This window comes from Lygodium microphyllum, chromosome 28, assembly GCF_053477565.2.
Source record: "Lygodium microphyllum isolate KBCC chromosome 28, Lygodium_microphyllum_v1.1.10, whole genome shotgun sequence".
NCBI lineage: Eukaryota > Viridiplantae > Streptophyta > Polypodiopsida > Schizaeales > Lygodiaceae > Lygodium > Lygodium microphyllum.
The window spans coordinates 39,275,152-39,300,416 of NC_141162.1; the positions used below are offsets into that span (position 1 = coordinate 39,275,152).

At 39.2% G+C, this 25,265-nt stretch overlaps 1 protein-coding gene across 1 annotated transcript in view; it reads right to left on the bottom strand.

The window, feature by feature from the left end:
* Nucleotides 1–8,068: 8,068 nt before the first annotated feature.
* The window catches only part of LOC148011372 (heme oxygenase 1, chloroplastic-like), a 39,923-nt gene continuing 22,726 nt past the window's right edge, over nt 8,069–25,265 (bottom strand). Inside the window, exons 2-4 of the mRNA XM_087670165.1 lie at nt 8,689–8,912; nt 8,494–8,601; nt 8,069–8,312 (exon numbers count right to left, since the gene is read on the bottom strand). Coding sequence (XP_087526291.1) covers nt 8,220–8,312; nt 8,494–8,601; nt 8,689–8,912 — 425 coding nt within the window. The 3' untranslated portion in view covers nt 8,069–8,219. The remainder of the gene's footprint in view (nt 8,313–8,493; nt 8,602–8,688; nt 8,913–25,265) is intronic.

The following is a 25,265-nucleotide window of genomic DNA, read 5'->3' on the forward strand; positions in this document are numbered from 1 at the left end:
CTAAATTAGCTCCAACTACAACACACCATCCTTAGACTTATAGGAAAGTAAAAAGAGTTAATGAGTGGTTGAGAACTTATCTTAGGCATTTCTGTCCTGATGTGTAACATGTGTGAGACTCATTGCTATATTTGGTTGAGTTTGCTTATAATATTTCTATCCATTCTAGCATTGGTGTTTCTCCCTTTGAGACCTTATATGGCTATAAGGTGCCCCTTCCTACAATCCTATTTAGTGAGAATCCTTAAGGCAAAGAAGAGTTAGAATGCATGCAAGACCTTCTTCAATAGTGCAAGTTGAATCTCAAGAAATCCCAAGAGCAAATGAATTTGCATGCTAATGAGAAAAGGTTCCCCATGGAGTTTCAAGAAGGAAATGTAGTATTTCTAAAAGTACCTAAGTCTCGGTACTCTACTTTGAGGGATGGCTCAAGCAACAAGCTTGGACATAAGTTTTATGGGTCATATAGGATACTTAAGTGCATAGGAGACTTGGCTTACCATTTGGAACTTCCGTCCTCCATGAAGATTCATATTGTCTTCCATGTCAACCAACTTAAGTATTTTCTTGGTACCCAGGTTGATTATGTTTAAGAGTTGCCACCTATAAATGAAGATGGTATTATATAGTATATCCCTGAGAAATTCATAGGGCAGCAAAAAAAGAAGCTTCAATCTAGGTTAATCATTGAATACTTGATTGAATGGGAGGGATTACCACTCAAAGAAGCTTTCTGGAGACCTACATCCATATTGAAGGAGTTTCCCTACCTTCATGATTCACTTTTGGCTAAGAGTTATTCATAGTTGGCTCTATCATATTGTAAATAGCCCCTAGATAGCCTTCTACTTTTTAATAGATGTATAGCAGAAGTGTCACCTACATAGGCTAAAAGTATTTTAAAATAGATTTTTTTATGCATAGCGTGCCTCATTCAAATCAGTCTATGAAAAGTTATTTCAAATTTTGTCCAATGCGATCTGCTATCTACTGATTGACATCTTTTCAAGAAGATTTTGTGGCCAAGAATTCATTTTAAGAATATCCATATGTTGTACACTAAATAGGCTCATTCTTTAGTCTTCACTTTACCCAAAATTATTGAATTCCCCAAAATGTTTGTATCTTTTGTAATGCTAAAAACAAAATAGTACTTTGTCTTGCCTATCATTCTAGTCATTGTAATAAGTCTCCACTTTGTTTTTTAAGACAATAACCTTTGGGCATAGATGGAATATAAAGGATTGGAAAGATGAATATTTGGAAAAGAAAAAAATACAAGACACACTAGCTAGGTATTAAATGTAAGAGAGTTCTATTCTTTCATCATTCATCATTAATAAAGAAATTCACTTTCATCTCGCTTTCTTTTATAGCTTTCATGCCTTCTCTCTCTTTTCCTCTCAATTTGTTTTCTCTCTCTCCTCGTCTAATATTTATCTCTCCTTTATAGTATTCTGTCTCTTCTTTTTCTCTCCTCTTAGTCCCCTTCGTAACAAATCCTTTTGTATCCTCTTCTGTAGCACTAGCCACAATTCCCTTGTTCTCTCCTTCAATCCTACAAATGTGGCAAGGTTGGCCCCGCTCTAAAAACGGTGGCAATACCCTTGGGGTGGGACACTGGCTGAGGAAAAGGTGATGATACCCTTTCATCCAAACCTTTCAATTCAATGGTTGATGCTCCACAAGTATTGTCAACCTCCCTATGTGTGATAATTCTTCAACAATCCTAGGTGCAATCCTAAAGGCACCTACCGTGGTGCATTATGTATTTTTTTCATGTTGTATCCTCTAGATCAAGGTAAAGCTTCAACAATTGAGGATGGTCTGCCAAGTTATCCTCCTTCATCCATTTGGCATCCATTGGTGAATTTGAAACTTCACCAATGCCTCCTTGAATGCATTGATTGTCTATCTTGTTATGACATCCCTAACTCCTAAAAAATTCAATCCTTTTAGCAACATCATAAGTTCTTGACATGTGGATTGCCTCCTTGGGTATGCCTCTTTATCAAACCAATTCCTATCATCCATAGCAAAGTCTTCATCGATAACAATTGCGATGTGAGCTTTCATCCTAAACAAATGGGGTTGAGAGTAAGGGATCCCCTCTATATTTATCAAATAACTGTGAGATAGAGGGCGGGGCAAGTGACCAATCTTTTCTTCCAAATCAAATGAGAGGTGAGATGTGCAAATAATATTGCATGCACAGGTTGGGCCTCTCAATGCATAAATCATAATCTAATTTGTGTACAATATTATAAGGCTCCAAGGCCTTCTATTTCTTACATTGTATGCTAGCAGGTTAGACACATGTTTGCACCATCAATTGCACACAAGGCATACAAAACTTTACATAAGAAACTATGAGCATCAATTTTTGGGTGTGAGAAATAGGGTTGCCCTCCAATTTAGCCCTAACGGAGTGTAAGACAATGGGGGGTTAAGCATGGCTAGAGATTATGTTTAAGGGACATTACGACAATTGGAGACAAGTACATTCTTGAATCCCTATGCTTGCATGGAATGGGTCTCTTCATCCATAACACTTCATTTTTGTGCATTGCACTACAAGGTTTCATGGCCTTTAGTCTTGCATCTATGCCAACAAGGTTGAATTACACTATCGCACCATCATTTTTGCACATGGCATACTCCCCTTGTACCGTAGAACTCGTTAATTTCTTTGTCAAGGGTGAGAATGGGTAACAATTCAATTTCAACCAGAACATTGTTAGTGGATAGGGTGATCGAGTGTTTCATCATTCAATTTGAGTAATTGGTGAGATTGAGAGATTCACACATTATCACTAATAACAAATTTTTCTTGAATAGGAAGCATTTTCTCCCCTAGGCCCCATTCGCTTAATATTTTATCTAGGGAATAATTGAATTGGAGGTTGCTTTTATAAAACACATATGTGCACAACTCATTAAGATCCACAATACAATGGGATGGTTGGGAATGGTGTGCATATTTTTCTACTAATAACTTTTCATGCACTTGTCATCAAACTTGGATAATGTATGTAGTTTCTTCCACATCTACTATATAGTGTTTTTCAATGCAGAAAGCTTTCTTCGGCTTTTGTGATCCCCATTGGCAATTATTGGACCAAGTTTTTCTAACCCAATTCTTAAGTGTATTTGTTGTCTTAAGTGTGGATGAACATCTAGGTTTGGATGGTTCTACATTTTCCATTTTTCAATTCATTAGAGCATATTTGATGATTTTCGGCTATAAGTATGGGCACACATTTCTAAACTTGATTCATTATGCCTTATTTCATTGAATGTCTTCTTATCAAATTAGACCCACGTTTTGGCCCCATGATCTAGTTCATCTCTTCAATTTGACATTTTTTTCTTCTCACATTACCATGAATTCATCTCCCTAACTTTATTTATTTAATCCATTTTTTTAATATGTTTTTATAGGGTTTCATTTGATTTCCATGTGGTTGCCCTAGCTTTACTCTAGAAGTGGATTTTGATCTTCTAATTTTTTTCATCCTATCAAACTGCACATTATCCTTTTTATGGCATCACATTTCAAGTTTCAAAACTCGTGATATTAATTTTCATATTGTGTTGTGTTTTCTTCGTGTTTGGGTGGGTTGTCCATGGTAACACTTGCTTTTTTTTCTTTTTTTGGTACTTTATTTTTATTAAATGATGATTGTATCTTTCTTTTCACCTTTTCCATCATGTTTTTTTTTAAATTTTTGTGAAGGTAAATTTTTTTTGCTTTATTATGGTGTTTAACTTATCAAAAAAACAAACACAAAAAAAATGACAACTTTGGACTAAGGAGGTCTCTTTTTTAAAATTAAAAATTAAAAATAATTTACCAAGAACATAAATACCTAAATATACTTAACAAAGAAAAAAACACCAAAAAAATGAAAGCAACACAAATTACAACCACTATCTACACCCCAACACTTCATCACATCAAACCAGATAAATATACCGATCAAAAATTAAACAACAAACATAAACAAAATGTCACCTTTGGACTAGGGAGGTCTCTTTTTTTATGAGAAATTAAAAGATACTTAACCAAGAAAAAAAATACCTAAATATATTTAACAAAGAAGAAACACAAGAAAAAAGAAAAAAAACACAAATCATTGTCCCGACCTACACCTCGACGCTCCATCACATCAAATCAAATAAATGTGCCAATCTAATTCTAAATTTTAAAAAACAAACAAAATATAAATCAAGAAGACAAAAATCTTTTTGAAAGACCAAAAAGAAAAGGAAGGCAATGCACACAACCTTTTGTTTTTCTTTTTGTTTCCCTTATCATTTTTCTATCGGTCCTCTTGATAGTGGATCGAACTTCTTCATTTACATACAGCTTATGCATTCCATAGGGGACTACCAGCCATGGTCATGGTTTCTCGTGTGTATGATGAAATCACCACCTAAATATGCCATGTCATTCACTAATGCATGCACTCACATGGTTCACACCCCTTAATTTGTAAAACTAAAATCAACCCCCATCAGTGGAATGCATTAATATCAAATGATTTTGCATTAATGGGATAATTTAATAATGAACCGATTGTTAATTTTTCACATTAACAAGAAACTCATTTACTATGTAAGCACTCATTGCAACACACCTTCCAACAAACAAACGCACAAACGTGGGATGGGTTTTATCTCTATGTCTTGGTTTCTTTTGTCTCTTATGATAGTTCCTCCCCGCCTCTATCCTAGAGTGGTCTGATGTCCTATGGTTGTTAGTCTAGTTCTATCACTATTGGTGTTTGTATTTTGGATGATGGTGTGCTTGATTTTTCTTTTCGTTTGTGTCCTTGAGTATGAGAATATATGTATATTTGTCTACACATGATGAAGCTATCAATTGCATGTGTGCATAGATCATGTCAATCTTTTTTCCGTAGACCATTCTTTGTGTTGTATGCTTGTATATATGTGTTTTTAGTTGTTGGCTATTAATTGTGGAGATTAACATATTTGCCATTTTAAATATATTTTATGAGCAAATAGAGTTTGTAGATTTATCCTAGTAGATGGCGATGTGGATGTCATGAAGAAACCCCTCATATCCTTTACTAGTTTGTTCAAAGAGAGCTCTACCAATCTATATTGTAAACAAGTTCATTCAAACAAAACCCTTCACAATAGGGAGATGGGTTAGCCAAGTTGAAAAGGAAGCTTTCGAAAATTATCAAGATTCTAGGACTTGGAATGACAAGTTTTCCTTTTTCGTAATACAAGTTTTTATTAAAGACAAAGGAGGTTTGAGTGCAAACAACATGGAGCAGTAATATTCTAGATATTAACAAAGATGCATGATTTTCCTTTTGTGAAGCACCCAATAAGAAGAAAGAGAATCCTATGTTACCTTCCTTGAAAGACAAACAAAACTGCAACCCAAAGGAGCATGAGAGGTGCGATTCTCCATTGGCCATCGATATTAAAGATATTAAATAAGTTGTGGATGTCATGAAGAAACCTCTCATATCCTTTACTAGTTTGTTCAAAGAGAGCTCTACCAATCTATATTGTAAACAAGTTCATTCAAACAAAACCCTTCACAATAGGGAGATGGGTTAGCCAAGTTGAAAAGGAAGCTTTTGAAAATTATCAAGATTCTAGGACTTGGAATGACAAGTTTTCCTTTTTCTTGATACAAGTTTTTATTAAAGACAAAGGAGGTTTGAGTGCAACCAACATGGAGCAGTAATATTCTAGATATTAACAAAGATGCATGATTTGCCTTTTGTGAAGCACCCAATAAGGAGAAAGAGAATCCTACGTTACCTTCCTTGAAAGACAAACAAAACTGCAACCCAAAGGAGCATGGGAGGTGCAATTCTCCATTGACCGTCAATGTCAAATCCAATTGGGAGAAGGATGGTTTCAACCCCCCCTTCCCGCTTTTGATGTCAACACCGAGGTAGACCATGGTGAGGCTTATGCTTCATACCACTATACTACCACCTTTTTTCTTGGAGCTATTAGAGGACACGAATGCTAGTAAATTTGCCCTTTTTAGCCGCCCATTCCTTCCAAGGACACCATTGATAGCAAGATTGGCTATGAAGGATTACCTCATGAGCAAGAACTACTTGAACAATCACCCCAATGACTATTAGCACTACCTTTAATAAAAGAGAAAACAGAGAAATAAAGAATGCAAATGCTTCAATTTAGATAGGTAGATGCACACGCTTACACTGAGCATAGGGATCCTCAATTTGGAGGTGCCCAGTGGCATTGACTAGATGGCTCCATCTCTAACCCCCATTTCCCCCACCTTATGTTTTGGGGCACGTCAAGGGAAAGACAACCCAAGCCTACTTAGACTTGTTATTGACACATTTTCCAATCACATATTCATTCACCCATCTTCCCATTAATAAATTTACACCCCCTATTTCATTCTAGAGATGGACCAAAGAGGCCTACAAGCATTGTAATTAGGTTAAGCAATCAAACATAAAGGCTAGGATCAAACAAGTGGCTGCCAATTAAAACCCTATGTATATAAGATGGACAAAGCAATGAGAAATCATTATTCTATGTGCAAAGCTTGGTTGCTTAATCTTTTTCCTTTTCTCCTTCTTAGAATACAAACGATTGTATGCAAAGGGCAAGGCATCATCATTCTCAACCAAAATCCAATCTTGCATTTACTATGAGAGACGCATGCAAGTATGAACACACAAAGACTTGCAGCCATCACCATGATCCAATCTTGCATTTACTATGAGAGAGACATGCAAGCACAAACACATAGAGACTTGCAACCATCACCATAATCATTGTCACCGCTATTGAGCTTCTTTCTTCATATCTTCACCATTGTGGAGTTGGACATGCACTCATGTATGTGGAAGAGGACTTAACATTTTGCTCGGTCTCCTTCTACTTGCTTTTCATCACCATCTTCAACCTAGAGCATCTAATTGCATGTGTGCAAGAGCATCATGTGAAGCTTGAGTAGAAGAGAGGATTCAGATTGAGAGTTGTGATTTGGAGCTCTTGTTTGCTTGTAGGGGGTGTACTCATTTCTAAACAAGCAAGCCTTGTATGCAACCAAACAATACACATTGACAAGGTGATTCATCATATGAAGAAGTGTAGAGTGTTCTCAAGTACAATCCACTTCCTTGCACCTCACACTAGTTTGGAAAATTTATGTAAGATGAGTAATATTAGGCCCTCAAAAGCTCCCCCATTAGTGCCAGATAATGATCTTCATATGTGATTGGACTCTTAAATTGCAATGCCTATCCTTTTGCTGCATTCAACTTCTTGTTATTAAACTTGCCAATGCTCACTGACACGTGGTTTGGCAGTTACCCCTCTTAAATGGTGAAAATGAGACCTCAGTTGCACCTAGTCTATATCTATTGTCAAAGATGTCCTTTCTAGGGGCTTTACTGCCACCTTTAGCACTGTATACTATCCAACTCTCTGCTACTAGTTTTTCCCAGTTAATCAGCTAAAATTTTTGTTTTGCCTTTTGAGAGGTTATATTCCCATTACAAAATTCTTTCATCCTTTGAATGACCTTCAAGATCTCTTTTTCAAAGATTTGGAGTTTTAAACCAATGATTGTCAAAGTCTAACAGTTGTCAACTCCATGGGATAGCAATGCATACATATCAAAATATGAACTGATAAGATGCCCTCACGAAAAAAAAAAACTATACATGGAAAATGACAATCAGAGGCTCTAATGAATGTCTAAGAAAACATGCTGCATTCACTTGTAAAAAAACATTTGGTTATTGCAGAAAACAAATGAATAGAAGTCGTGACTCGTGTATGAAAATTCTAGTGAATGCATGGTGACATGGCAGCTCCATTAGTTTCTCCAAATCTGAGTATAAACACTTTCTGCCATCATATCCAAAACGTCACACTTCCTGTGAGGCAGTTTGTACAAGAGATATGAGAAGCACATGTGATGATAAGAAAACTTCTGGAACTTCAAGATTCGTGGTTTTCAAAAAGGTCATTCATTTATTTTTTGTACAAGCAGATGGAAGTGGTAAGATGAAATCTGAAAACATTCAGTGAAGCATCACACTTAATCAGCATACTTTTTTACAACCATCTCTTCCAACATTTGCTCTTAGCCAGTATAACTCTTTGAGGAGTTGATATTTTCAATCAATTACAAGTGGAAAACAATCAAAGTCAGGAATGATCACATTCTTTGTTTATGATACAATTAATCGTAGGAGTTTGCCTGAATTCTTGAAAGACTTTTCTGTCTCTTCAAGACAATGGTTTTTTTGTTCTCTTGTCCAGCCCTGAAAAATGGTGGTCATAAGCCTAGATTTCAAATAGTTTTAAAAACAATTTGTAAATGGACCAATGTCAAAAAACCTTTAGGGCAAATCTACACTGCACAACAGTGTGGTCTCACGGCACTCTTTAGCAACACATTGATCAGAACAACGCAATACACAGAAAAGTATCAGACACATTTACCTCAGCTACTTTGTTCAGTTTCTCCTTTACAGCAGCCAAGATTTCCTTGAGATCACCATCATACTTATAGAATTCCAGTTCAGCACCTCCAAGTATCTTATCAGAAACCTATTTAAAAACACACAAAAACCTGTCTGACTTATTTAACCTTCAATAGACAACTTGGAAAAGTTTCTAAACTCAAAACTACTTGACCTGCTTTCCTATCATCCGTCCCCCTGCTGAATGTGCAAAGTACACATTGTAGAAGTGACAGATAAAAGCAGGAGGATCCTTTTCAGCAAGTTCATCCAGATAAGCTGAATAAGACAGCCCAGCTTCACCAGGTTCAGGAATATCATAGCCTTGACTTTTAAACCATTCCAGGTCTTTCGAGAGCCGATCAGACCTTTCCAGACCAGTATTTCTGAACTCTGCATCTGTCAAAGGGGAAATATCTTGTAACCACACTAAAAATATATACTCTAACAGGAATATCACATACCGGCAGGTAAGCTAAGATTGAAAGGATAGCTAAGAGAAACCAAAAATTTATACAACCGTATAGAGCTAAAGCAGTAGGCCAAACTGAAAAACAATTAGAATATTTCTGCAAATAATGGACATGGACCTAAAACTATGTTTCTTTGTTAAGCCATGTTAAATTATCCGTGCACAGAAAATAAAGTCTATTCTCTATACAAACAGGAACATTTGACACGAGTTCAAACTTGCTTAGAGTAAACAGGCATTACCAAACATCAACTCCAGCTTAGGGCTGAGATTTCGAAGCTCAATTTTAGATTGCTAGGCTCATAATTGAGCAATTGTGATAACTGGACAGGGTCTAACTATGGATAGAGCAAAGGAAAGCAAACAAGCACAAGAATGCTTCAAAGCTGCTACAGAGCTGAGAAGTTAATTAACTGTTGTAGTGGGGTATCACTACAAGACTACAGACAAGGTATCCTTTGTAAGGAGTGTGAGGCATGGAAGAATAATAAGTGAAATAGCACACAAGATTAGGAAACATGAAACAATAAGACCAAAGCATAGATGCAAGAGTAAGATGACAATATAACAAGCGTATATGAGATACAACTGTTGGATTGCACAAGATCTCTAGCCACACACTCCACAGGCTGCATCCCTCCATCATAAAGAATTTGCAAATACCAGTGACTTGCCCAAGCCTGGTATAGGTCAAAAACTAAGGCAGTCTAAAAACTGTTTGTTGGCCATAAATCAGGTCAGCAAACAACAGTAAAAGCACATGTAGAAGTTTGGATATGGCATTACTAAGACCCTCTCTCAAATCACGAGTAAGCAACCAAGAACAAAAACACCTAGAAAGCATTATGGGTACTCCATGTGATCCAGACTAGATACTATTGAGGATGCAGACATGCTTGACCTAGCTCTAGTGATAATAAACGCTGTAATTATGGGCTAATGTGACTTGGTTTCTTTATCTAGGTTTTGCAGCCACCAAGTATCTTCTCAAATGTTGTGCTGAAATCAGCCTTCAATATTTAAAAGGAAATAGACAATTATATTATCATTCAAATCCAGCACTTAACAACAAGATTAGATAGCACAACACACATGGAATTGCTCTTGCACAATTGCATAATTCACCTGGAAACTGACAACAGATCAGCCCAAAAACCTTTGCGCCTCTTCTAGTATTTCTTTCTTTATTCCGAGAACCTCAAGCATATTAGATGACTTAGAAGTCTCACCATTCCAGCATACACTGCACCCTACATGATCAATCCTCAATTCCCACATAATAGCCCCCTATTAAGATATGCTAGGGTTTGCATTGGGAAAACATGGAATGTATGAACACAACTATAATACTAACTCAAACAAAAACACAAACTGCAAAAATAGAAACACGGAACATAAGAACATGACCAAAACACAATAACTAGAACAAAAACACAAAGAACCCAGAATGTATGAATGCAACTAAAGCACAACTTGGACAAAAATGCCAAACACAAAACCCTAAAATAGACAGAAAAAGATAAACCTAAATGAATAATGAATGAATGAATGTACACAATGCTTAAAGGAAAAGCAGTCCAACAGCCAATGACTCTCATGGGAGTGGGCTGAAGAAGAGTGTCGGAGTGTATTGTCCATTAGAGACAAATCCCAAGTGCAAAATCCACTAGTCAGAGCAAAGGCTGATGAAAAAGGTGCCAAAAACTCAAAATGCAACAACTACGAGCGAGGGTTTCTTTGGAGGTGCACATGTGAACTTTGAACCCAAGCAAGTCTGCTTCTATGCGGGAGTATGTGAACAAGCTTCAACAATTACACATGCAGGTTTAGAATGCAAGCAAGGTGATCACCTCCAAGGACATGGTGATTACTTAATTGTTGCACTTAACCCCTAGATTCAGTGCATTACACTCTCCCTTGATTGCTTTAAGGTGGACGAAGATCCTTAAGCAAGCGCTGTCTCACAAGGCCGTGTATTATTAATACTATGCTTGGCACTTTCACTTGGGGCAGTAATGAAATGTTGCACATGTGATTTGAAAGTCAATTAAGTTACAAAGGTGGGCCAAGGACTCCGAGATGTGAGGCTCTGTCAAAGGCAACAGTTGTAATAAGTTACACTAGTTAGGTACTAGCTTGGTGTTAGTTTTCGCCTAGGGCATTTATTTGACCAATAAGTGTCAGTGGGGTGACACAAGGAACAAGGCATTGATTAAATAATTAATGCTAGATCAAGGGTCAATTAATGCACAAGACTACTTGGGAGTCAAAATGGCATGGTGCATTTAATTGTGGATGGGCACATTAAATTTTTTTGCCAAGGACAAATGCTTAAATTAATTTTCAAAGTTACTAACGCTGAAAATTAAGTGAACGACTGACGAAATCTAATTAGAAGGGAACGGGGACTTGGGAACGGGAACAACATTTAAAAAATTAAAATTCATGAAAAAATATTAATATTTCACTCATAATCCATATGGAGTGTTAAAACCAAGGTACATAATCCACAAGGACAAATCATTTTAAATTTTAACTTTAAAGATATCATGCACCATTCTAAAACTACTCATTAGAAATTGAATTACAACTTACAAGGCTCAAGAGTTGAGCTATTCAATTATAAAATGCATGATACATAGGCCATAAATGATAAAACAATGAACAATGAACTAACCTTTAAAGTCTAAGCTGAAAGAACATGCCCATGGTTCTATTGCCAAAAAACTTAAAAGATTACAAATATGAAGTCTAATCTTTGAAAGAACATACTCATTGCCCAAAAAAGACTACAAATATAAAGTCTAATCTCTAGACTGAAGCAAAATGCGGCATGCCAAAATAGCCCAAAGGACAACTACAAGACTACAAGTACAAATATAATATCGGCATGGCACAACGGCCCAAGTGTCACACTATCATCAATGATCATAATATCATACAATGTACATGTGTCATGTATCATGAGCCTCATCATCATGTGTACCATGAACTGCTGCATCTCCCTCAACATCAGCATGTCTCTCCTCTTCTTGCTACATCTCCCACTATGTGAATGGATCGGGCTTTGTTATTATACTGTTACATAACATCCTCAAATTAGCACTAACGAATACTAGATCATTTGCCCTCTCCACACCAAGACAGTTCATGAGCGTATCTACTCCACAATTGTTCCAAACAAGAGGAGCTAACTGACTGACTCAAAATATGGATGACTAGTTGCTGCAACTCAAGACCATCCGAACCATAGTCCTCCCACCACAAAGCTTCCCCAATCTTACAACAATCCTCATGTGCATCCCCACAACCAAAAGAACCTCGAAAGGTCCTATAACATGAAAGATGGTCTCTGATCTTTCGTCTAGTGCTATAATCAGGCACTGGACGAGACAATATAAGTCTCTATGCATCCATAACATCAGTGTCATTCTCTCGACCCTTGCCTTGGAACTCAAGATCCACAACAAATGTAGTTGCATGCATGGGTGAGCTATAGGAGTTCCCCCTCGTCACAACTAAATAGTGTATCTCCTCATATGCCTCATCATTTGGTGCTAACTCCTGCAGCTTTTCATTCAACCTATCCATAGTCTCATATACCTTGCCGATACAAGGTTGTATAGCATCCATAACCCTCAATAAATGCACAATAGGTGATACCATAGCATCTATCCACTTTACATCATCCCAAAAAGTGGAGTTATTTGCTTTCTCCAAGCATAAGATACATATAGGAGTATCTACCAATGTTGATGTGGTGAACTCATCACTAAGAAATAATTGCCTCAAGGCACCACTGCATTCTCTTAATCTCCTAGCATCAAGAAATTAAAGGCAAATATGGTATCAGAGTATTTTAAAAGTATCTTCTTCGACCACAAAGAGAACTGATGAGGAAGAAACTGGTGATTCAAAACAAAGCTAATCATTTGAGCTCCTTGCTCTATGACAGGTGCAATCCATGACAAGTTATCAATATCCTTTAGTAGATTATTCAAGCAATGAGCCATACAATATGAAACTGTGATATACGGATAATATCACTGGATCATAGCACCTACTGCTCTATTTGTGGGCTCTCCATCTACAACAAATCTCACAACATGCTCTGGGGCAATAAGCTCAATACATGTAATCCACTCTGCTGCAAGTACATCTGTGGGCTTTCCTGTCCCCGATGCATCATGTGAAGATATCAAATACATTTTTCCGCAATAATAACCAACCATACCATGAATGGATAGCTTCCGTGTATCACTCCAACCATCAGCAAGGAAACTCCATTATTAGCCCCAGGCTCTTTCTAGTCACTAATGCTTACTCAATAAGACGCTTTTCCTTGTCGAGCAAAGTGGTGTATAAGGTCTCTGATGATGAAGGTACATACGAAGGGCCATACTCACCAATCTTCTTGCACATCAATTTAAAATACTCTGACTTGACTGCAGAAAATTGAATGTGGTCATGATAAAAAAACATGCCACTAATGTATCCACCTCTTCCTTCTTCTTGGGATTCCAACTAGCATCAAGTATGCTCTGTCTACGTGCAACATATGGCATTATTGATGCCATGGCCAATGCAATGTCTATAGTAGGTGTGGAGGTAGCACTTACTGACACTGACCTTGCTCTAGACACATCTGATGGGGATGGTGTCACAAAAGTTGCAAGGTTAACTACAACACGTCGTGGTCTAAATGCAAGATAAGCTTATTGACTTGCTACACGGACACGAAACTCCCTTTGCTTCTCCAAGGTCACATTAGGACAAAACTATACCTCTAAATTTGGCTCATATAGGAGATGAGCTCGGACTTGATTATGTATAAAACAGAACAAATGGCAATTTATATTCCATATTCTAATAGTTAGGTAACTTTGAAAAATTAAAATCAATTAAAATTCGAAATAGAAATACTCGGTTCAACCGATTACCTAGTTTGCTCTACTAGTTCCCTTCTATGGGCAAAGCTTGTAAGCCCATGGTCAAGATTCTCCACCACTCAATGGGCGGTCAGGATTTACTTCTTTCCACTATGACCAATCATTGGACCTTCTTCCTCAACCACCGGCCCGACGAGCGGGGCGAGAAGATAAAACCATTTCAGGCTGAAAATTGAAATAAAAATGGCTCGAGAAAAGTGAGAACTTGAGTCTCGAGAAGGGAGAAGGCTCAAGAGTCAAGAGTAAGGGTCCAAGCCCCACAAAGAAGTTGAGAACTTGGCACTTAGAAGAGAGAAGGGAAAATGAGAAAAGGAAGAAGAAAGAAGAAAAGAGGAGAAGAATGGAGAACTTGGAACTTGGAGAAGAAGGAAGAAAAGAGGAGACGAAGAAAGAGAAGAGAGAAGAAAGAAGAGAAGAGACGTTGGAGCACACGAGGGGCTGGCCATTGGAGCAACGGGGGCCTAGGGCAAGCTGCAACAAACAAGAGATGGGCAGGATGTGCAGCAGACAAGAGGTAGGCAAGACCGTGCAATCGCAGGCAGGCAGGAGCGCACAAGAGCGACGAGCAAGCGGGAGCAACAGGAGGTAAGTGGGATGCCACATGGCATGGCCTGTCCCATTTCGCACAAAGAACGAAGCAAGGAGCGTGTTTCCTGTTGCATTCCTTGTTCGAAACGGGATAGGGAATATTCCACAGTTTTAGAACGTGTGCCATTACAGTTTTGTGACAAGGACGGCAATTCAACGTGCCAAGGGCCGTTCCTGTTGTTTCTTATTTCTATGTACTTGGCAAAGCTTGCCCATGCAAGTGAGGGAAAGGCTGTTGGAGGTTGATGAAAGCTCATTGCGGCCATTCTAAGCATTGTGGAGGTTGGGGGAGGAAGAGAGAGTTGCTACTGCAATTTTCCAACCATTGGTAATCAGCCCAGCCATCGGAGACAAGAGAGAAAGAGACAGTGAAACGCAGAAAATCTGCAGTGAAAAATGATGTATAAGGATGCAGGATTATACACAAGCGCAGAGAAAATATTTGCATATGTCTCCACCAGGAGGACCTCGATCTTCGTCAGCCCCGAGTGCAGTCTCCGTCACCAGCAGGCTGAAATTTGTTAGATACAAGTGTACAAGACCGCTGGAAAATCAGCCCTATAAAGGCTGAAAAGAATGTCTCAAAAATGACCCAAAATAACCACGTCGGCTACATTTAATACAACAGACTGCAGTGGACAGTCTAACTACTGCCACATAGCAAACCGCCACATGGCACTGCTGACGTGGTGCAAGAGATGACTCTCAACACCCCCTCTCAAATCCTAGACAAGGCAGCAGACAGAGGAATCTGGAATGTCAAAGAAGCAAAGCCTGGGAAAGTGCCTTTGTAAACAAATTTGCAAGATTGTCTTCAGACTTACAATATTCCACATCGATGGTCGCATCCAAAAGCTTCTCCCTAATGAAGTGATACTAGATCTCTATATGCTTTGTCCGGGCATGGAATACGGGATTCCATGCCAAAGCAATGCCACTCTCGTTGTCGCACTGCAAGATAGTAGGACGAGTTTGGAGGCAACCAAGCTCCTCCAACAACTGCCAAAGCCCCACAATCTCACATGTGGTAGAAGACGCAGCCCGATACTCTACCTCAGTCGAAGATAGGGCTACCATGGGTTGCTTCTTGCTACTCCAAGAGATAACACCAACACCCAAGGTAAAACAATAGCCTGTAGTAGACCGACGGTGGTCCACATCGCCAGCCCAATCCGAATCGCTCCAACCTGCAAGAACAAGAGCTAAAACACCTATGCCTGCTGGATAATAAATCCCTAAGTCGGAGGTCCCCCGCAAATACCGTAGTATCCTCTGAGCAACCAACCAATGCTCCTACCGAGGTGCACTTATGAACCCAACTAAGAGACCTATAACAAAACATAGATCAATCCGTGTGTTGAGGAGCCAAATCAATGATCCAACTAGCTGACAATAGCGAGTAGCATCTGCCAAAGGAGAATCAGCATGAGAAGTGGCCTTCCAGTATGGATCCATAGGAGTAAAAATGGACCGACAATCCTCCATCTCAAAAGTCACCAAGAGCTCCTGTACATATCTCTGCTGAGAGATGAAAATCAAAAAAAAAAAATGGAGAAGTCCTAAATCCGTCATCTCGAACTTCTGATGTAGGATTACCTTCGTCTCATCGACCTTCTGGGCATGATCACCTGTAACAATCAAGTCATCAACATACAAAACAAACAATACACGGCCACCCTCAGAAGTGTGCACATAAAGCTACGGATTGGCCCTAGAGCACAAATATTGCAACTTTGCTTGGAGAAACGAATCAATCTTCTCGTTTCAAGCATGCGGAACCTACTTCAAGCCATGCAAGGCCTTCTTCAACCTATAAACCTTTCCATCTAAGGAACCAAAGCCAAGAGGCTACTCTACATAGATCTCCTCCTTCAAATCACCATTCAAGAAAGCCGACTTCGCATCCGACTGAAAAATTGGCCATTGCCTAAGACCAGCCAAAGCAAGAGCAGCATGAATAGTCGCCATGCAAGCTGTGGGGGCAAAAGTAACATGAAAGTCAACACCTAGGCAAAATTTCATGTCCCCGTGACAAACCTCCCCCTTGAAATCCATGCAATCGTCCTTGATTACATTGCATTGTGTCAAAGAAAAAACATACTACATTGGAATTTCCACAAGGCATCACAATCACAACATTGTGCACTATTGTCCAACCATGCTACATGCTCCAAACCTGTTAAAAATTTTCAGCCAGCATATACATAACATAAAACTGAAAACCAATCCAAAATTGTTGCTAGAAACTCATTGGATACATCCATAACATGTTTCTCAACTACTCTGACCATCAACCATAGAAAACCATCAATTCACAATAAACCATGACTCAAACTATCAATGGCATTTACTAACATATTGTTGTCCATGAAACCAACTGTAAGCCATTGAAAACTAAGCATAATCTAATCATAAACTGATCACTTGCTGATCTAAGAAGTGATCAAATACTATTGCAAATGTGACCCCAAACTCGTCACAAACTCATTGCAAAAACTGACCAACAATCAATGCAAAAACGTATGCAAAACTAATCTCAAAAGAGACCATAAATGGTTCTCAAACTTATCAAAAACTAAGCTGAAATTGATCAGAATTTTCACCTTAAAATTGAGGCAAAATTAATGCCAAATTGATCATAAGCTGATAAACACATGTTTAAGAATTTAGGAATTTTCATTAAGTTTGGAAATTTCTAATGTGATTAATATTTGGACACATGATCAAAAATCTTATCCCCTTACTTGAAGGTGAAATTTTCCCTATATACTATATAAGTAATTCCCCCGAGTCCCACTCTCAAATATGGAGTTAAGATTTAGCCACTTGGTCAAATCTTTACTCCTTATTTGAAAGTGGAACTTGGGAGATTCGCAAATCCTCTAATATGGTATTTGATGCAAAAGTATAGTTCCAGTGTCCGCGAGAAACTTACTCTCATCTATATACATCTCACAATGACTAATACACTAAGTAGTGGACTCATGGCAAACATATTGTCAGCACAGTACCTTGGATGCATGCTAAATATATCCGAGATCCACTACATATGAGAGCTATCCAAACAATTAGCGGAGTAAAAGTGTTACCTCTCCCTTGAGCAACAGGCAATACTCGGAACTCCTACTCTGTTGAACTTGACTCAGCCCAAACTAAAGTCGGCTCTAACTAAAAGGCATCTAGGTAAAGCTACAAAATTGAGGATGGTCTGCCAAGTCATCTTCGTCCATCCATTTGGTATTCATCAGTGAATAATTCTGAACTTTCACCAAGTATCTCCTAAAAACTTTACCTTTGACTTTTCTTTCCTCAAACCTCCACTAGGTTGTAGACATGTCTTTCCCTTAAGCATTGCAATGTTTTATACTTTCATATTACTGCAATTCCAACTTAACTAATATGCAACATTAAATCCAGTTGACTAGCCCCTCATGTGCACCTAACACGCTAAGAGCACCAAATGCATTAGAAAACATTCTTATTTACATACTTTGATCTTCATAGAATGAAATAAAAAATTATGGTCTCCTCCTTTTACTTGTTATGATAGGTCTTAATGGCTGGGTACATTTAGATCCTCTCTTTGTGTCTCAATACCTTGCATATCAATGGGATACTTTGGCACATCCTAGAGGGTAGCCCGAAGGACCTGAACCATCCTATCAAAGCGCTCGTGAACCTCAGATGCCATGGCAAGTAGTACTGGTGGTGGCTCTTATGTTTCCTCTGCGACTTCCTCCTCCTGTTCAACAAAATCCTGGGGATCCATGTAATCAAAAGTAGGAAACCATTTCCTCAAGAGGCTCTTCAGCAATGGGGTCTTGAACAAGTGACTCATGCTATGTGTCACATGGCTCAATGGAGGTTAGTTGCACAATTTCCACATCTCTCAACTCTCGATCATTATAGCTCATATCATGCACGTGATCAATCATTTGGCTTCTAGTTGGGTCCGAGGCTAATAATGTGAGCTCCTTCCCCTGGCTAGAAATGGTCAAGGAAAGCTGAAATGACAATTGATATTTATAGGCAGTTGCTGTTAGCCTGCTCTTTATCATTCTCAGTCTGTCATCTCCTGGTTGTGAGCTCCTGTCAGAGTCTGACAGGAGACAGAGGAGCTCTGTCAGTCATTTTAGTGGCTGTCCTGGTTAGTCTGCAGCCTGTGGGTGTCATACAGCCCAAACTGGGCTGTTTTTCTGTAGTCGGCCCATTTTCTGGGCAGGTCGGCCAGATCTGGCCAAAGTCGGCCAGATTTGGCTGGTCGGCCAAATCTGGCCAGGTCGGCCAGATTTGGCAGGTCAGCCAGTTTTCTGGCCTGGGGGCTATATATAGCAGCCCCCCCAGTCATTCCAGCGTTGTGCTCTGCAGGTTCAGCACTGCCTCCGTCATCTCCGTCTCCGGCATTGGTGCTGCCATTGCTTCCAGTCTGTCCTGGTCCCCTCACTGACGCTCCGGGCTGCGTGCAGGGACTGCTCTGTCCATTTCAGTGTATTCAGCATTCATCTCAGTCAGTGCAGACTTTCTTCCTTCATTCTCTGCTTTCTCTCTCCTCTCCTCTGTGTTCGTGTTCTTCTTCCGTTGCGCACTCTCACACGGTATCATCGCCTAATTGAGAGCACGGAGGACATACCCTCAGGAGTGAGATACCCTACTGCTGCTGCCAACTGATCAACAACTGCCAGGCAACTTCTACAGGAGGCCTTTCAGCCTGCGTTTTGCTGCCCACGCTGACTGCAGAGGTTGCCACATCCTCCAGCGACGCAGAAACCCTGCGTTTTCCACCAGGCTGTCCCTCCTTCTGCTGGGCGACCTCCCTACAGGCTGCGTTTTGCTGTTCTGCTGGTCGCTACCACTCCAGGCGGCACATTTCCTGCTGGCGACTTCTGTCCGGGCTGTTTCCTGGTGCTGGTGGTCTCTTCTCTGGTGCTCGACATCAGTTATCTTTGCGTTTTGGCAGATCCAGGTGTTTGTAGGCATTCTCTGCCTGCGTCTTGGTGGTTGGTGACCACATTGCTGGTCATATTTCGACATGCCGCCTTCGAGTCATATTTCGACAGTTGCATGAAGCTCAAGAAAAACAAAAGAAAGCAGTATATAAGATTCGAAGGCAAATGATTTTACAAGAAGAAGATTGGGTGTGGCTGAAATTTGACAAAGCTCACCTACGAAGCTCTAACAAGCCCTCATCCCAAGTCACTAAGCTTCCAACAAGAAATTATAGGCCAAGACACTGAAAAAATTAATGATGTTTGTTATAGGTTACAACTTCTAGAACATTGAAGAATTCACAATGCTTTTCATATCCATCTTCTAAAGCCTTATCAAGGGCCTCCACCATCAAAACCTGTAATAGAAGATCCTCTTAAAGTAAATGAATAGGAGGGAATACTTTAACTAGAGCAAATAGTCTTTCACATAATCAAGAAATGAGAAAAAAATATTTTTATAAAATTTCTTTTCAAATTTAAAAATCACTCTCATTAAGATTCTAAATAGATGCCAGAAGAGTATTTTAAAGACTATCCAAAAATACTTCCAGCTTATAAAAAAGCTATAGAATTAAAAATACTTAAAAGTAATGTCCTAACGACAAGACAAATTTCAACAAGGAAATATATAACAAACCTTTTGTATATCAATTGTTACCAAGATATATTGGCTCAATGATTCCAAATTAATTTGATACTTATGTATTTTAAAAGGCGATTTATATTATTTAAGTGATTCAAGTTATGATTAAATGTTTAGCTTTCTGTTTAAGAGCGACCAAAAGCTAAAACACCTTATAATTATATTGAATCGTCTTCATTGACAAGATGCCCAAGAGAAATTAAAAATTTAGTCGGGCGATCAGATTGACCAGGAGGCTCAGATGACTAAGACTTTTATACTTAGATAGTCATATTGACTAGAAGCCCATATAATGAGTGGTTTCAAAAAGTAAAACCTGATGCTCATGATCAAAGAAACAAAACATAAACCGGTGAACCTCTCCAAAAGCTAAATTTAGCGACTCCTAAAATTTAAAAGGTTACTATTTTTGAAAGTTGCTCATATGGAAATTTTGTTCAAGTCAAAGACTCCAAAGTTTTGCAAGGAACAATTTTGTCCTCAATAATCATCTCAAATTCTTAACCATTTAAGAGATTTTTTTCGTAGAAGGTTTGGAAGCTTCTTTCTCTAGAAAAATAATAAGCAACATTTAGAAAATGGCATGCGTTATTGTAAAGAGAGAAGTGTCTCTACACTTGTCATTTTCAACAAAACAATTATCATTTGTAGCCTCTACTTTTCATTTTTGAGCACCCAAGCCCACACCTGTATATTGGAGATCTCTCTTTTCATTTGGAATAGCTCTCATGGTAAAATTTCAACCACATGCTTTGTATTCACCTATCTATCTCTCATCCAAGAAGCATTTTCTACTTAGTTTAATCTAACCAAGCACTAAAGAAGCAAGCTTGAGTTTACAAAAATTAGGGTTACCAAGACCCTCATTTTTAAACTTACAGTAAATCAACATTTTGGATATGGTTCAGGCACTTCGTACCTATGGTTTTGTTTCAATTAATTTCTGTAAAGGAAAAGGGGTCATTTTCCCTCTCAACGTGCTGTGGACTTCTCTCTCTCTCTCTTGTAATTTTCATGGTGATAATTAATCGAGTTGGTTAAGTTCAAAGTATTGTCATTCTCACGTTCTTCCCTATGCTTACAAATAACATGACAATTAAAAAGCGTAAAGAACATCAGATTAATAACACCTTAAATACCGCATTTAAAGTATAAAGAACATGACTATTAATAATGCTATACTTAACAAGCGTAAAAAAACATAACCATTAATAATACCACATTTAAAGCATAAAGAATATACTACGTTTTGCTTAAAGCATTTCGGGCTTATTGGAAAACAAAATGAACCGAAACCTTTCACCAAGGGGAAACACCACATGGCAGCTCTGCCCCCAAAGGAAAAACGTTTTGGACAGGGATATGCATTTCAGTCCTCTACACGTTTCAGTGTTTCGAGTCCTATAAAGAGGCATTTCAAGGTATTTTCCACTTCTATGTCTAGAGCAAGGAAACTACCAAAGAAGCCTTTGAATCTACAAACACAGGAATAATGAGAAGTACCTGGAGCAGTGAGACAACCAGAGAAGCCTCTCAGTCTGCAAACGCAAGCTTGATGACTAACACTAGCTATAGGAGAGAGATGGAGGGAAAGATTGTCAAAGGACTAATGGAGAGTGTCTAGAAGTGACTGATTGAATAAATCAATAGTACAAAATGAATGACAAGGGCAACCTATAAATACACCAAAACACTATCTAGAGTCTCTCCCCAAACAATCTAGGGTGGGGCCCAAAAATGGGTTTCCAAGCCCTTTTTTGGGACTATGAACACAATGAAACCCTAAAATTGAAGGCAAAGAAGAAAACAGAATGAATTGAGAAAATGGGTTTCTCGATACTCTCTCTCGAGCCCAAAAAGGAGTGCAAAAGAGGAGTGAGATAAAGAGAAGAAGATCCACCTTGTAATTTGAGAATACCACCTAAAAGGAGACCGATGAAGATAGTCAAGAGACTGGATGAGCAATAGAACTTGAAATACTACCTTGGAAGAAAAGCCATCAACTTCATGACTCCATGTTGGAAGGAATACAAAGGCCTAGCCACCAAGTTTGGACTGAAAATCCAAGGCCCCAATCAAGGTAGATCCTTTAGAGATTGGGTAGAAGTAAAGAAAAGGACTACTCGAATGAGAACCACGCTTCGAGAGTAAATGGTAGTGGGTGAAAAACTTAGGGGCGAGTAGGAACCCCCTTTGAAATTAGAGAATTAGAAAACCCCTCTAAAGCCGTAGAAGAAGTGAAAGCCCCCTCCAAGGGCGAAGGAAGAAGAGCCCCTTATTATGAATCCCCCTTTGAGATGGATAGGGAATCCAAACACTCAAGGAGTACGAACTCCGAAACATCTCATAACGAAGGAAATGCTGCCAATGGCAGCATAGGAGGGATCTAAAGCTACGATGAAATAGAAGTCTAAGAGCAACCAGATGTGTCCTCGCGAACCTAAGGAGAAGAGGGTGGGTTTGGAGGAGGCTCATGTTCAACCAAGGGTGGGGAACAGTCGCAGCCTCTCAGTGGAGCAAGCTATGAAGTCAAAGAAGAGATATGAGTCGAACCACCACTTTCTAGTGAAGATGCAAATTAACAAAAAGGGGGCCATGGAAGCCACTAAACCCAAAAGAAGGTGGGAAAAACCTCCGTAGCGCAGAGCGGTGGTCTCCAAGAGGGCTTACCACCTCGTGAACACCTAGAGCCTCCGTCTGCTTGTGAGGACTTAGTGCACGTCGGATGTGACTTATTGCCTTGAGCATAGAAATCGAAGAGCCGATGCAAAACGATCTCTATGGCCCAAAAATGTGCGGTGGCACAAGGAATGCTTAGTGGAAGACACATATACTCCAATGGGATGGGAAGTAAAGGTCGAAGTCAATAGTCTTTGGTGGTACGACCGTTCTTGCCACAGTAGGAGCACCTGATAGAATAATCATTTGTGGTGGAGAAACCACGGTAGCGGTGTGGCAACCTGTAAAGAGAGGGTGGATAGTAGAAGAAAAGAAAGGTATCTCCCGATGACGCAGTATAAATAATGATTGTTCTTGCCACAGTAGAAGCACTCGATAGACTAATCGTTTCTTGGTGGAGAAGCCATGGTACTGGTGTGGCGACCTATAAAGGAAGGGTGGGTGGCAAAAGAAAAGAAAGGTATCTCCCAATGATGCAGCACAAATAATGAGGAAATCAGAAGATGATGCAAATCTCGCAACCTGTCTTTGCCTGCTCTGATGTAGACCTTTGTGGCTCTCTAAGCATCTCTAGCTCTAATACCATGTCAAGAAATGACTGTTGCGGAAGCAAACCAAAGAGACAGTAGGGTTTGCAGAGGAAACCCAGAGTGCATACGGCAATGTCACAACTCTATAGAAACAGAATTTGTATCCTTTTTCATTAATTTGTCTATATAATGATTTACTAAATTTATTTACTTTGCACTAATTAGATATAAAGAAAAGTGCATTGGAGCTGGCCACTGATTAAGTGGTCACAGGTTATGGTGGACCCACGCGGTGGATTAGAAAAAAGATAGTTCACACTTCCACCTACATGGCCCGATTGGGCACCTGTGACCAGAACTCATGCATATCAGGGTTAGACTCGCACACAGAAAAGATTGATACCTTGAAGTGTGGGCTAGATCCACCAGAACAGACAGTTATAATCAACAAGATGGCATGATCATGAAATGCTTATATAATGTGCATGTGTGGGCTGAAAGCTTGAAATGCACATTTCTTTGCATAGGAAAGTCACATGAAGATTCTGATACTGTTTTTGCGATGTACACGGAAAAAGCTTTCATATGACACCCATATTGGGGGGATCCCTAAATTTTAGGAGATCCCTAAATTTTAGGAGCCTCGAATTAGCCTAAAAATGCTAGTCCTAAAAAATAGGGATGTCATTCTAAAAATAGTAAGTTCTGTACTCTGACTGTGCTTACTAAATTTGGTTGTTTCTATTCTTGACAGTATTCAGCCCAAAAAGGAAGGCCATAGAGAAAAGACAAGTGTCAAGACACTTGTCACACAAGTTTCCAAGTGTCCCACCACTTGTCACATCTCATGACATGTGGCTGGACACTTGTCTTGTGCTACTCCACTTTCCCTTTTTTGTACTAGCTCTTCCGTCTCCTATAAATAAGAGCTCGTTTTTTTTCATTCAGCATCATTTTTCTTTGTTGTAAACTCATGTACAGCACCCACAGATAGCCAGAAACTAGCCCCTTCTTCCATTTTAGCAACAAGAAGCAAGCCCTATCCATGTACTACTGTTCAACGATGGAGAAAGGCTGATTTCCCCTCTTTCTTCTCTCATACTGTAAAGAAATCAGTTCTTATCATTGCATAATAGATAATGCATGTGTGTTTGTACATCTTTGCATGATCTTGTGAGAGTGAGAATTACTTCTCCTCACTCTCAGGTTGATTGTAACTGAGCTCTTCCCTAAGGCACTTGGGTTGAGCAGAAATACATTCCTTCGGGGGGGTTGCCCATCTTCAACCCTCAATCTTGTCTCCATTACTTTTACATTTTCATGGCTGTAATTTTGTGAGTAATTTTCATTTTCAGCTTTAAGTGTTCATTCTCTTTTATATTAAATCTCGAAAACAAGCGAATATCATAATTGTTAAGCATACTACATTGTTCGGGGCGTTTACAGGTAAATATTAAGAAGAGAAGAGAAACTGAAGAAACACAAATGATGAAGCAATGAAATATGCTATATGAAGTGAATCTAATACAAGGGAGCCATAGCTCAAAAGATACCTTGGAGGAGGGAGACTACGGAAGAAGCCTCTGAGTTTGCAAATGCAAGGATGATGAGAGGTGCCTCAAGCAAGGAGACACCCGAAGAAGCCTCCAAGTTTGCAAACGCAAGCCTAATGGCTGACGCCAGCTGATGGGAGTAGCGCCAAGTGGTGAGGATGAGCTAGGCTGCCCAAACGCAACCACCAATGGTCTCTGAGACTATCACCAACTGGAAAAGGAGACCACCAACTATAGAGGAGCCACCAAGATGTCAAAACACAGGGATGCAAAGCCTAAAAATGATGGTACCAAATGCAAAAGATACATCTAGGCTACGAAATGCAAGGTGAGGGATGACACCTGATAGG